Source organism: Salarias fasciatus, chromosome 23 (assembly GCF_902148845.1).
Source record: "Salarias fasciatus chromosome 23, fSalaFa1.1, whole genome shotgun sequence".
Lineage (NCBI taxonomy): Eukaryota > Metazoa > Chordata > Actinopteri > Blenniiformes > Blenniidae > Salarias > Salarias fasciatus.
Genome location: NC_043766.1, coordinates 11,118,974 through 11,134,885, shown reverse-complemented (window position 1 = coordinate 11,134,885; position 15,912 = coordinate 11,118,974). Strand labels below are relative to the sequence as shown.

Sequence of the window (15,912 nt, the reverse complement as noted above, 5' to 3'; positions counted from 1 at the left end):
GTGTGTGTGCGCGCGCACATTTGTGCAGGTGTTCTGTCTGAATGTGACTTAAAAGCAAAGCAAGACAAAAGAGGGAGCATGATTATGAAGAAACACTGGAGGTGATGGAAATTAAAAAGAGTCCTTGTAGCGCTTTTGTCGATAACAACACTTTGAATACTGAAAAGGCTGTCTGTGTTTGTGTGTGTGTGTGTGTGTGTGTGTGTGTGTGTGTGTGTGTGTGTGTGTGTGTGTGTGTGTGTGCGCGCGCGCGCACATGCATGTGTTTTATAAAAAGTGCTGAGTCAGAGAAAAGCAAATCCATGGTGCCTGAGCAGCAGATGGAGGGATTTCACCCCTACAGTGCAGAGCTAGACACATCCCATACATATGAACACACACACACACACACACACACACACACACACACACACACACACACACACACACACACACACACACACGATAAAGCCTGAAAAGTACTTGAAGTTATTTTATGAAGGTGATTTCATGCTGACTTAAGCACAATATCAATCACAATAATACAATAATACAATTCAACCAAAATTTACACACACTCTCTTCTCAACATATCTATTACACAGCCCTCTTCAATTAACACAGCTGGTCATGACCTCCAGTTCAGATTGTTCCAGAGTACAGCACTGGAGAGTTGCCACTGGGCTCCTGTTGGAAATGTCAATTGAACTAAAATGAACTGAAAAGCTTCGGTGAATATGAACCTTTTTCACAACAAGTTGGAAAAACACTGAAGATCCTAATCTGATAACTTCAATTACACCTTGACAAGTGTGAAATGCTATGGGACACTGAAGTGCACAAAGATAAACTAAACCAGGACCTGCGAATTCGATTAACATGACATTTCTGTAAAGCACCACTGAATCACAGCGTCGGATAGCAGAAGAAATCTGAGCCGAGAAACACTGACTTGTTAAATGAAGGATGGAATTATGAAGGAATTAAACACTACAAACAATGTGAATTTTGGAATTTTGAATTTTGGTCTGCAACAACATGAATCACGAATCACCATACGGCATGGTGAGGAATTCATCCCAACCTCTGCTAAATTACTTCTAAATTATTGTATTGCAGGAGAACATCGACAACCCCACCCTCACCTGCGATCACGAAATTTGAATCAGGACCAAAACAATGAGATCGGGGATACAAGCAAGTGAAATGAGTTTTCTCTGCCGGGTGGCAGTCTTCACTCTTCATTACGGAGTGAGGAGAGACTCAAAGTCGAGCTGCTATTCCAGCTTGTTTTGAACATTGCATTGGGATGCCCCCTGGTCGCTTCCCATTATAGGTTTACCAATCACATCCAATTGTTAAGAGGATCTGATGGTGGCCCAGGACACCCTGAAGAGATTATATCTCTTCTTTGGTCTGGCGGTGTCTCGACCCCCAGAGGATGAGGAAAATGTTGCTGGAGATGGGGATGTTTGGGCTTCTTTGCTTTTCATACTACTACCACCAAATCACATAGACCAAGCAGGAGAAAAGGATGGATGGATGGATGGATGGAATCTTTTTTGTTTGGTTGTTTTTCGATAAGGTATGGTGGGAGGATAAAAATTCCAGGAGACTTTTTTGGTGGCGTCTTTAGGGTTGAATTATCTGTGTCTGCGATCAACCGCTTTTGCCTCGCTGTGCTTCCTACTCATTAGGGCAGCCGCTAAAGGCCAGAGCCTTTAAGTACCTCCGTAGCAGGCGTGGACACTGACAGCACAACAGGGGAGAGCAGACACACTGACCTTTACTCATTACAATGGAATTGGAAAGAAAGCATGAATAAGGAAAAAAACAGGGAAAAGTGACAATGGAAGGCAAGTCAACTGAAAACTATACAACTGCAGAGCAGGAAATAGGAAGACAAGGCAAGAACCTGAGTGAGTTTCATAATGCTGCTTTTCCAGAATAAGCAATAAGTGAATGGAAATCTGTGTGGAAAAAATACAATTCACTAAATCCACTGAATTCTCTTAGTCACACGGCCATGTGGGTCGTGATTTTTTTTCTACCCCTAACTATTCATAGTGACACAAAAATCTTTTTCAAACCCTGTAATCTAATGGAGGTCAAACACAGATCAGGGATACTACATCATACCTCTGCTGGACATTCATGTCAACCCAAACCACAGTGATATAACCACTCAGGGGAGAATGACCTCTAAAAGGGCAAATGACAAAAACGCTTCCACGGGTGGTCTAAAAATGAAAAAATGGGTTAGAAGGTCATCAATCCAGAGGGACAGAGTGTAACAGTACTCCTCCCGATATCTAATAGAAACCATTACGGTGTGCTCCAGTATGACACTAACCACCCGGTATAGGCCTCAAAAATAATAGAGTGCGTAACAATGTTTTTGACAATGTTACTTAACATTATAAAATGCTTGTGATAAGTATGCATATTAAAGAAATTTAATTCTGTTTTCTGTTTTTCCTCAATATATCAGTTTTGGGATTAAAGCACCAGTATTTCACAAAAACATGTCTTTCCTTGTATGTGATTTAACAAAGTTTTAGGCAATAACACATAACACATCACTTTTTTTAACATCTACGTTATGATGCAGAGTAAAGACTGGTTCACGCTCATCTGCATCCACGTGTCTGCAGTCCACTTTGAAGTGTGCGCAGACTATTGATGCGCACTCAATTCCTCTCATGCAATATTTTGAGGCCATGCATGTGCATTGGTCTGCACATTCCTGTAGATAAATAACATGCACGCATGAACATGTATAACCAAAGTGGTGACCCAGTTCTCTGATGCTCCGATCCATTTGCGACCGGCACATACTCCCGACACGGTCACAAAAATTGGGCTGCACACGGACGTGTGGCTGTGGAGGGATCCACACAGACCCTCGCAGACAGGAGTGGATAACCACTTTTACATCACATGGACCAACGTGGACCGAGCGGACACATGGACATCAGAAGCATGAACAGACCATTACAGCTGATGGTGTCCATACTTATCAACACTGAAGCTGCAGAGGAAGAAGTAACATCGGTAACAATTTACTTGAAGCCCCCTTGTATAACACATTATAAGTAATTATAAACACTGATAAATGATCAGAATGCTTTATAACCCACTATACAGCATAGGGTTAGGGTTAGGGTTAGGTCCTGATGTTATAAAGTATTGTGATAATTTATGAGTGTTTATAACTATAGTTATAAAGTGATATAATGTACTTATAATGTGTTATACAGGGGGGCTTCAAGTAAAGTGTTACCTTAACATCAGTATTCCTTCAATTGTACAGTGCACTGTTTCTATTCTAGTAAATAACAATCACTTCAAAATAGAAATCTAATAATGTTAGATAATAATAATGAGCATACGATGACATCTGTAGGACAGATACGCCAGAATTACAGAACTGAACCCATGAACACCCCTCTAAATTATCAAAATTATGACCGCACTTGTTGCTGCCACTGCTAAACACTGAATCAACCTTGGTCAAAAAGTGGCCCGCAAGCATCATGAGGTCTTTTGATTGTCCCTGACTTTCCAACGAGAGGTCAAAGATAATAATGAATCGAACACAAATGAGTGTGCATAATGCATGTAGTACAGTCTGCTGCTGTTTTTTTTTTTTTTTTAATTATGTATATAGAGAAAGATAAAAAGATAACAACAGCAACCCTGTGCTCAGACTGATGCAGAATGTACAGTTTTAAAGAGGCATGGTCAATCTAAGACGATATTTACTGAAATCAAAAGTAAAAAATATGTGTTCAGCTTTTGGAGAATGGGCTGTTATTTCACACTGGAAAAGTAAAGACTGCTGCAGTACAGGGAGAGTAAATCATCACTATCATGAAACAAACTTTTTTCCATTAAGAGGTTTATTCACACTAAGCAAAACTAGGCTTAATTTAAAGCAAAGACCTCCACAACAACTCAGTTTTCCCTTCGAGTTAGCTGATTGCATGACAGAGACTCTTGGCAGAGGATGGTTCTGTTTATTCAGGCTGTTAAATCTGGTGCTTCTGTGGAGACGTCTACTTACATGCTGAATGCTATAAATGCACAAAGAGTAATGCCATAAAGTCTTACATATATGCAGGATGTCATAACCACAGAGTTCTGAAATATTGGAAATCACACAATTTTTCCCTCAAATGGTTTTATTTCATACAACTCCCCCACAAAACGATTTTCACTATTAACTCTGCATTCATGTTGTTATGAATTCATTAAACTCTTAAAACACTCCTATTCCAAGATTGGTCCCAGGGTCATACTTGGCAACTTAGGAGTACAGCAAGCAACATGTAAATATTTTTAATATATCTTAAACTATGTGGCACACAAGTAAATCGGAACTTATTTACAAACAGGGCAGATCTAAAGCTGTAATTTGTTTTGGCATTTTATGTGTATTAACACAGTTCTTTTCAAACTTTTCTCAGTTTTAAGAAGCCAAATCTATGTGTGATTTGGTCAACAAGGCAAATTTGTGACAGTACAAGTCTCCAAGTAGAGGTTGTGAATGTATGAACACTGAGCTGATTATTAACAACAAATCGTTAGCTCTGGTCGAAAACCTGTATGATTGTTTTTGTTAACTTCTGCACACTCAACCAAACCTCACTAAATTCTGATCACTGGAGAGAAGCAGGCCACACGGAGTCAAGCTGACAGCTTAGCATGAAAACCATTCTACCTCCACCACCTATGTTCTCACACAATAAGTCCTGAAAAAAAAAATTCTTGAAAATGTCCGGTGTTGATTGTTTTTGAACTCCTAAACATGTGTTTAAATCGTCAGAGTCACTGTCCTGAATGTTATGGTAGTTTCCTGTGTATAACATGATCCCTGAGAGAATGCCTTGACAGCGGCTCTGCTTGCTCAAAGAGGTCATTGGAAAAGCATCACTTCTGATCTCCTCAGAAAGTATTGGTTCTGATAGTATATTTGAGTGTGCCTTATTGTTTATGTTTTAGCATTAAAAAAGCTAAAAGAGACACTTTGTTAAAGCTGGATAACAATAAAACAGAAAAGGTATTGAGAACATCATTTTATATGTCTTTATTTGTTTACTTGCCCTGTACAACCTGAAAAGAGAGTTACAGTATTGCACTTTGATTTCCTTGAGAATAGGCACTATTTCTTTATTTCATTTCAGATATTTTATTTTTGTAACACTGACTGTCAAAGAGACACCACTTCAAAGCATGATGAGTAAACTCTGAGAATTTGAGTCTTCCAGTAGATGGAATTTATTTTGTTTAAAACTGAAATTTGTATTCTAACAGAGAATACATAATGTCATTTTATTAAAATTATAAAGCACCTCTAGTCCTGGGGACTGTTCTGGCCTGGATGGTGGAGCTGGTGGTGTGGGTGTCTATCCAGCTGGGCCAGGGTGGTCCCTGTGGTGGGGCGTCCCGTAGACATGGATTGTGGCGTCCTTCAGTGTGTATTCCCTCTTGTGACAGTGTTTTCTCTCCTGGTTCATCAGTGCCCTGCCATTGTTAGGACTGTTATTGATTTCAGTATTTGTTGATTGATGTGAACAATGGGGGTTGGTGGTGTGTGTGTTTTCACTTTTACTGTTTTAAAATGTAAAGTAAGGTAGACCACATGTAGCGTCCGTAAACCGAAATGGATATGCTTTGTGTTCTTATCTTCTTTTGCCTTCCCACAAAGCTTTCCACGGTACAGACAGACTCTGTTTTCTTTAGTCCAGTCCATTCGATTTTATTTTAGTCTACAGTTTGATTGTCTTTTCATTCACTGTAGCATTTCGTGCTGGCCAAAAGGAAAAGACTAACTAGTTAGCGAGTGTTGCTATGCCTCTTGGTCACATGATCAACCAATTTCGGCTTTGCACAGAGCTAATGATGAGCTTGATTAAAGAGACAGTCGTAACAAGTTGAAAGTAATGACATGCATGTAGTCATCCACTGTAAGAGCAGATGTACATGTATTTTATAACCAATAAACAATAGCTATGAACAATATTGTTGAAATCACTTTCAAATCAACCCCAGAACTGTGTCTCTCTGTTCCCATGGTGAGGAAGGGCACAGTGGAACAGCTGTGTGGAGATGCTGCAGTGATTGTCTGCCTTCTTAGTTTTCATATCATCTACTGATATATACATACTCAAAAAGCATACAGTGCGTATGAGTGTAATGATCATAATGCAAACTCTTCCCACTGAAGTATACAAACAGCTTGCAGATGGCGGTCTGATCTAGCAGTGTGGGTGAATACATCTTTAACGTTATTTTTAGTGAGGGCATGGCCATAACAGTAAAACCGGTTAACATCTGACTGTCTGAAGAAAAAGAGACAAAAATATCACGGCATATGCATTGTTTAATAGGGAAAGAGGGAGTGGCCAATACACAGAAGATTCCAATTGAAATGTATTAGTCTGAATGTCATCATTTGGGATACAAAAATTGTGGGCAATTCATGTTCCTGGACATTAATCAATAGATTAATTTTCTTCACTATATCACAATCTGCCATGAAACTAGGATGGGGTTACAGTTCACGGCCATTTCTCTTTTCCTGCACTCCAACATTGTCACATCCAATATACAGCATGTCCCATCCGTTTACTGAGAGAGACAGCCAAGTCAGACTATGAGGTCAGTAGTCGTATTTTATCTCTTTAGTTTGAAACTAAATCATATATTTTGTGTTTGTGCTGCACTGATAACATCTTTAAGATATAGCGGCAGACAAGTGTCTCTACATTGAACCGATTTCACAACTGGTCTGAGTCACTCTAATCATTAGATCTGATGTTAACAAGAAAACACTGGTCGCAATCAGGACTCTGTGCCAAAGTGTTTATGCTTTGACACATCCACAGGACTTGTTTTCAACCAAGATTTTACAGGAACCAAAGAATAATGTCACTTTAAAAAGGTTCAGTCACACAAAAATCCAACAAAAATTAAATATCTGAAAAAAAAAAAACAATATATGATTGATCCCCTTGGAGAAAGTTACTCTAACTACACACACTCGGAGCAGTGGGTTGACATGGTGTGACGCTTTGGATCAAAGGCCTCCAGTGGTAACTTGTCTCCAGTGGGATTAGAACATGTGAACCCTAAGTGTGTTTCTCTACCACTGCCCTCACCCTCATTCTACTGTGTACTTTGCAATATCATGAACACAGCAGAATGTGTATGTGGTAACTGGAATGAGAAGCTACATTTCAAGTAAATGAAAGTTAACAATACTCGACAAAAGAAAACAGCTTTATTCAAGTCATGCATTTATAATAGTCAACCTTGACTATTGTAAATTACTTCAAGCGTTCAGGTTAAATACTTGATTGACGAATAATTAATACACAGTTGCTAAGCAAAAACTGATTCTACAAGGAACTACATGGAAACATTTACCAGTTTGCAGGATATTTTAACAGCAAAACAAGTCCATATAATACACACTAAAAAGAAAACCGGTTTCATTTAAAAGGTCACCCTGTCCTAATCGTCCAACGCTACAAACATTTGCTCAACTTCTCCAGCGAGTTTCCCACAGATGAGTGAATTCCTCCAAATAAGTAAATATGCGTCATTGCTGCTAATCATACAAGGATGTATTTGGGCTGGAGTGAAAGCATCAAAGAGAATGTTATTTTGGATGCTTCCTCCTGGCTCAGTGCTAGGATTCAGGCCAAGGACATGTGGTGTCAGCAATGGATTATGACTTTTTTATGGCGGGAGGGCTGGGAGATGGAGCAGGAGCTCAGAGATGACAAGTTCACTTCCCACAGCAGCAGGTTCTCACTGAAACTGTAAGTGTCTCACAAGTGTCCTTGAGCTACTCCTAATAAAAACTCCATCACAGTGCCCAACATATTTTCAGTAGGGATGTGCTAGCTGGGAGTCCTCCGCACACCCCTGGGATCAGCTAAAATGTAGATTAGTTTTTCACTCAAATCCTTGCATTATCATTAAAAGGTATCATTTACAAAAAATAAAAGGAAAAATTAAAAAATGTGTATGTCCGCTGGATTAAGCCTTAATGCAGAGTGTTGTAGAACACAAGGTTTTTCAAATGACCATGTTCACAACTGCTTCATGTTGAGTAGCTCATTCCAGAAAAGCTACATGTTTATATGAATACAAAGCTACAAGCTTTATAATCATATAAGCTACATAAAGCAGACAGCCCTACTAGAACCTCACTCAACCTGAGTTGAGTCATATTTTAAAAGCTTAAATGTATCTTCAACATCTGGTGAGTGTCTGCTCAGAACATTAAACTCAGACCACTAACTTATAACATCTTACACAGCAAATATCCTATGCGGACAAGATGCATGATACAAAGTGACTCAAAGATTAAAAATAAAAAAAAATAAAATAAAAAAAAAAGGTAATAAAATTGTAACAACATTAGAATGCCACAAATAAATAATGCAAGTCAGATTAGCTCAAGGATGATTAACTCCAGTATAAGTACTGGAAACACAGCGATATTTATTTTGCTTAAATGTTTTATATTAAGTTTATGGCAGGTCCAGTTAGTTTTCTATCTGAGCCATTTCAACTTAATCATATAATAATATGTAAGTCTTGTGCTGATTTCAAGTGTGATTCATTGCAAAACACTGATTTGAAAATAAGATATTTGCAAGAGATTGCACAGGCCTAAAAGCTGAAATGAGGTCCTACTCCCAGTTACCACCATTCACTGTGTAAAATAATGGATTCTGGACCACAGAGACACATTTCAACAACATCTCTTGTAGCACCGCATAATAGACCAATCTCTTCTGGTGTTAGACAGAGGCATCTCTACATACAGAACTAATGTCAGTTTTTGTCTCTGCTAATAAGACAGTAAATAAACGACATCCTGGTCACAGTTTCTATCTTTTGCCTTCTAATTGCAATCTCCACTGTGTTGGTGCCAACTGGGAAATTGGGGTTGACACACAGCTTGTCGGGGCAATGGCTTCGATGGGAGGAGCAGATGTGTGCCCCAGATAAATGTAGTGTTTGCTTAGCATTGGCGTACTCTTGTTCCACTCAGTGCAAGTGAAGGAAAGGTAGAGACACTAAAAGAGACAGGAAGACAATAAAAACAGGATCGGCACAGAGAAAAGGATACAGGCTATTATGAGAAAGAAAAAGCCACCAAGAGTCCAGAGATGTCATCCGTCTGGGCTTTGGGTGATTTTTTAAGATTTTCCAAAGTGATTTATGTTATGAGGAAGGCATATTGTTTGAAGGAATTTTAAATTAAGTTTAAATACAATTTGTTTGTGTTTATGTAAACACATTTAATAATATGGTTAATTAGTTTATGCGGAATTATGTCTGAATGTTTTTTTCTATCAATCACTTTTATAGCACTTTGTATCACAGTTTATCTGGCAGTAAGGAGCTATTTGACAGATTGAGCCTTTGTATCACTGACTGATTTAAATCAATTGGAGCAACAAAAATTACTTCTAATAATTTTTTTGCCCATTACGATAGCTGCTATAGCATTGCTATAACATGCTAACCATGCAGTTTCCATGAATGCCTGTTGTTTCTTCAAGTCTCAATTTTTGTGAACATGCAGAGTATTTTATCAGTGCAACTGAAAGTAAAACTATGAAACACAGATATTTTAGTAACTGCTGCAAAATGAGGGTATATAGTCACAGCATAAAAATGTGATATTTAATGAGCTGTCATGGATTAGCAACTCTGGCTATTTTCAGTAAATTGAGTGAGAGCTGTAGAAGCAATGTAGAAAGAAAGCTTAGATGGGAGGCTTTTAGCTACATTTTGTCAAGGAATCAAGCAATATTTACCCATATAATTAGATTTATGGAGAGAGTGTGACTACCTCAGATTAAGAGGATTTGAGTGGAGAAGCTGAGGAATTTAACTAGATAAGGTGTTTAAGAGCAGCATTAAAGGGGTATCGGGGGAAGCAGAGAGTACATAAACATCACACACAAATTAATACCTCCACTATGTTTCTCTACATGCAACTAAATTTTATGTGCACCTTCTATTAATCGTATATCCCTGTCTCATATCTAAATTTTAAAAAATTACTACTGAGGGTTGATGAAGTTTGCATCAGCCTAATTACAGTGTCTCTAATGTGCAATTATCAGTATGGTCCACTGAAAAACAGAAACTGCTTAGATGTTAAATACTGTCATTAACATTTGCCTTTAAATGTTAAATACTTCCATTAACATTTAGCTATAAGATGGAATGAAGTTATATTAATCATTTCAGGGTATCCAAATGGGGCTGAATTAAAATCAGGACACTACACTCCAACAGGCGTGCAACAAGACAGAGGCAGATTTGAAATACAGGGAGCGAAAAAATGGCTTATAATAAAGTGTGAGCCTTTAAAATATGAATACACATTAATGCAAAATGAATACGATATGACTTCACAAAGTGAAAATACATTACATCTGTCAAACTAAAACGATGCATTATTTGATAATGTGTCTTACAATACTTCCACATTTTAAAATAAACTGGGGACTGTTCACCCTCTGTAGTGTAATAAACTGTCACAATTTGCTTAAAGGAAATTTGACAACTGATGCACACACATGCAAACACATATCTATGTATAGTTGAGTGTTGAGTGTATGAGCTCACGTTTGCATTTTTCAATTCATCTGTTTGTTTTAAATGCGTTTTTCAAGTGCCAAAATGTTGGGGTTATTTTTCTTTTTTAAATTGGAAATATTGCTGTTCATTTTTCAAGTTATGTAAATATCTGCACATTGTGGGGATTTCTTTATGGACACTTTCTGTGAATTACATTTGGCCTGCTTGTTAATCCATTGTTTTTCAGCATTTGTTAAAAAAAAAAACCCAAAAAAACTGGGGTTTAATTTTTCTTTCAACTTAATTTTGTAATTTTATTTTTAAATTTGACATGTTTTGAAAAAAATTAAAAGTTGTTCCAACAATACTGCAGAATGTTGTTGACTATATGATTGTTCTAACTGTGAGATTGCACTTTTGCTGACGGTCTGAGAATAGGAAAAACAGTTCTACATGATAAAGCCATTTTTTTATGCTTGGCCAATACGTACTTCACATAGAGAAAGCAACGGACGGATTGGTCTAAAAAACGCATGCAGCAAAGTGTGCACCATGTACTGTTTAATCCATAGGATCATTTTTATTCCTGGGATACAACACATAACTTTCATTTCTCATACTTCTTGAATAAAGTAAAACAATAACTTTGAACATGACAGATACTGCATAACCATTCTTCTTTTTCTTTTCATTGTAATAAATTTTTTTACACTACAAATCTTCAATACGCCTTTAATTTTGAGCCTCATTAAGTCTAAGCTGTGTCCTAATGCAGAGCAACAACTCAACACATACCTGTCAGCATGTAAAAGTCAATGTACCACCCTTCTAATTAATTATTTTGAGGGCAGAGGGATAAAATCTATTACCTCTTGCAGTGGTGACAACTGTTTCTTTAGCAGACTCGAGAAAACATCAAACAGTCAAATAAAAACACAAGTTGATTTGTGCATGACTGAAAGAAACTTTAAACTAATAATGTCTCACACTAAGCATCATATTTTGGCTTTTACCAGACAGCTCATGTTTAGTTTTGTTTTTTACTTTCAAGAATCTGATTGATAATGTTGAAGAAACAACAGCTTCAGAGGATCTTCTCTCCCAACACTTCCTTAAAATACCCAGCACCAATAAGCCAAACGGTTTATTTTACAGTGAGGCTCAACGCTGGAAGAACTGTGATGTCTGGCGGAGACTAAAAGGCCACCATGTTTCAGTCCCCGCATGAGTCAAAGAAACTGAATGTCACGTGGGACAGCCCAGGAGACGAGTTCTGTATCTTCAACACTGACATGACTGCCTCCTTCAACGAGGCACCTGAACCATCTCTGTTTTACACTTTTCTGTTGCCTCTGTTCACCAAGAATAATCATAGGTGAGAATTACAACAATTATCACAAGCTGTGAAAACAGTGACATTTTTCTTCTGTTCTCTCCTCAAAGAACATATAAGTTTTACACATTCTGAAGTTATCTATCTTTGATGCTGTTCTGACTGAATTCATACATTCTTCACAGACAGACGTCTTCCTCTCGAATATGATTGTTGACTGATCATTTGGAAGGACCTGTTAGTGCAAAGAAAGCAGGACCGCATTTTCACTTCTTTCTACAAGGAAGTCGGTTGTGTTTGCATAAAAAAAATGTAGAAACCTCACAATCAAGCTTTCACAGAAAACAATAATCTGCTGGCCCAGTATTTGTCCAAGCAGGTCAAATTATTTCACACATGAAGGAAAAACAGAATAAATCCCAGACTCCCAGATCACACTGAGCTCTGTAAATGAGAAAATCTGCACAGCTCAAAAACAAGCCTTGATAGCCCTTTATAAACCCTGCATCAGCATCCAGTCAAGAATTCCCTCTTGAATTCTACTTTGGCTGGTGACTCACGGCTCAGTTTTATGCCTGTATTGAGTGGAGGTGGCCCTGTAGATAAAGTTTAATGTACTAACGCAATATAATTGTATTTCACTTCTAAACGCTGCACAGTAATGAGTTTATCTATCTATCTATCTATCTATCTATCTATCTATCTATCTATCTATCTATCTATCTATCTGTCTATCTATCTATCTATCTATCTATCTGTCTGTCTGTCTGTCTGTCTGCCTGTCTATCATCTTGATTAATATAAAAGACTTGACCATTAATCATACACAATCTGTCTTCCTTTGTCCATGCATTTATCACGGAGGTATTTCTCAAACTGTGTGGATCCTGCACCGGTTTACCTTTGATGTTTTGTGCTCAGTGTCCCATTGAGAGACTCTCCTGCACTGAGGGGAAAAAAATGCACCAATGCCACCAACGGAACGGAACATCTCAGTGAGAAAAATTGCAATGTGAGATCTGAGCGAGGGACATCGCTTTGTCCTCAGGTGGCGGCTACCATTTCGCTAGCCTGAAGGTGCTTCAGACAGTTGGTATCAACAACTGACCAAGTGCATGAAGTTCAAACCAACCACAGCCTTAACTTTTTATGGATGGGCTGCACCGCAAACCCAGCACAGCTCATGCTTCCAAACACATCTATGAGAAATGCAAAAGGTCATTGCTGTAAGGGAAAAGGGTAGAGAAGAATGATAAGCATGCAGCTGGAGCTAACACGAACTGTTTATATATATATTTTACCTGACTTCCGGCTTTCCAATATATGGGACTGTCGTTACATTGTGAAGATCAGTTAAATTAGAACAGTGGTGGGTTTAAAAGCACAACAGTAGAAACAGCAATGTTGCCACACTGATGTTTGGTTACTGTTCATCACTGAATGTCTTTGACCTTTGTCTTGGCACAAATGACAAGCAGATATATGGACAGAGAAACCTTGCTTTTTAATGACAAAACTTTCATTCTTTCATTTTGTGATGCCCCTCTAGCTTTCAACTATGCATACACTTTCTCCTAACGTGTTTTGTTTGTTATTAAAGCAGCCATAGTAGCTTTGGTATTTGTACAAATGCTTTATACCAAAATGTGATCTCCCTCACTGTGGTAATCTATTAAACTTGGAAGACGAGGCTTTCTTTGTGTCTCAGCTACTTCACAGGAACCATGTCTTCTTTACTCAAAATGTAATCAGTGTTCCCAAAAGCACCACACTATTCTAAACATTGTTAAAAGAGCAATATGAGTAAGGGTGCAGTTTTACAAAATACAAGAAATGTGTGAAGCAAGAAACTTGAGGTATTATTGCTCAAGCTCCACAGCATGATGGAAACATTAACACTAACTCTTGCATTAACACACACGTAGTAGACTTTGGCGTGTCTGCAAAATCTAAATGACAGCATAAAAACAAACATATAGAAAAATAAACACTATTATTGTTGTTGTTGTTGTTGTTAATTCAAATTTGATAAAATATTTGTGCCAAGCCATTTAGGTATACTTAGGTCTAATTACTCAGTATAAAATGACATGAATGAATTCAGTACCATAACCTGGGATTTCTGTGACGGTGAAATGGAGCCTGTCCCATAACGGTTTTATAACAGACGATCCCCACTCTGTTTGGACTTTTGTTTGGGAGAAATAAAATATCTAATACAGTTTTCCCATGAGAAATCCCTCCATTTATGTGAAGCAGTTGTTGTGATTTGGGTGTTCATTACGTTTGCCCATTTTTCTGGGGCAGTTACAATCTCCAGTTGTTTTTTTTTTTCCCACCCTTTTGCCTTTACAAAACCAAACAGCATCTGGATTTCTCCATTTTGATTATTGTGTTTGTCTGAACCACATTAAAAATTGTCAAACATACATACTGGGAATTTTAGATGCAAATCAAGAACACAATATTAATCTTAGCAAAATCTTGAAATAAATGGAATACAAAGCACGAGTCAAATGTATAGTTTAGGTGTGTTTGCATGTATTTGCTAACCCATGTAGACATCCACAGTTATAAACTGAATTTTGCATGCAATTATATATATATATATATATATATATATATATATATATATATATATATATATATATATATATATATATATATATATATATATATATATATATATATATACATATATATGTATAAACTGAAGTGCCTCCTAAACTACAGTGATTTAGAAATTTAAAAAGCCCAAAAATTACACTATTGGTTTTGCAAAGCTGTTTCTCAGCCTAAATCAGCTAAGTCAAATCATTAATATGTTGAACTAATCTGTATTTTTTTTTGTGTGTCAGTGCAAGTAATAAATTATGTATTCTCAATAAAAGCGTTGGATGCATGATTCCTCACCTTCTCTCCTGTTGACCTTTGCAAAGACTGGTCCATGACTGCTTGACAGCTGGGAGGAGCTCCTGAAGGACGATAATGGCAAACTGGAGACCAGTGGGCTGTCACACACCTCTGTGAAACACACACACACACACACACACACACACACAGAGAGAGAGAGAGAGAGAGAGAAAACAGTAGATGCAGAATAGTGATTAGAAACCTTAAAATAATTTGAAATAATATTACACAATGACGACTCACTATTATTTAATGATTATGTTGATGCAAAGTTCAAGGTGAAGTAGGTCACATCTTAATTGAAAGGTTAAACATGAAGATGTGACTGTAGGATTGAGATTGATAAAGTAATCACAGCTTGCTGCACAAATACGACAACTTGACTTGACTGGGAGAGAAAAGTCAAAGGAGGTCTTCACGTATCCCAAGCACTTTATTGTTTGTGAATGTCAACGACATCAATTGGAGTTTAATCCAAACTTAACCTGAATTACTGACTGATGAACACAAACTATCTGCAAGCGGCTCTTTTCTGTGAAGCATAAAACACCATAACACTTATCTGAAGTTATGGGTGACTATGATATATACACACACATCACCTCAGTGAGTAAAAATAGCACTAGCGGCACTTTACTCAAACTTTAAATAATAAAGTATTGTAATAATGTATTATGACAATAAATTTCACATGCCTGAGAATATAAACTCTGTGTCAATTATTATCCTGCCCAACATGCCATTTATTTACTGGAAATTTAAGGCAAATATGAATGCAGCTTAAGACAAGCTTTAAGTCCATGCTTGACATAAACACACTTACATGGGTAAAAAGGAAACTGGGAAGCCCCAGAAATACTTATAGAGTCAATGCTCTTATTCACATTTAATTTAAACATTTTGTCGTCAGCGGCGGCACAGTGCTGTGTGTATGGAAGTACGTGATTTCTTTATATTTCTCTATTTGAATTTACACTTGACTTTAAAAAATAAAAACCATATGTACCTACAAAGAACATTTGGCATATAGTTCATAGACTTTACTCTGCTGAACAGGCTTCAGTGCAGTC

The 15,912-nt window shown here is 37.5% G+C and overlaps 1 protein-coding gene across 1 annotated transcript in view; it reads right to left on the bottom strand.

The window, feature by feature from the left end:
- Positions 1 to 15,912, bottom strand: part of LOC115381689 (contactin-associated protein-like 4) — a 104,453-nt gene that overhangs the window by 69,530 nt on the left and 19,011 nt on the right. The window contains exon 2 of the mRNA XM_030083245.1: positions 14,843 to 14,953. Within this exon, the coding sequence (XP_029939105.1) occupies positions 14,843 to 14,953 (111 nt within the window). The remainder of the gene's footprint in view (positions 1 to 14,842; positions 14,954 to 15,912) is intronic.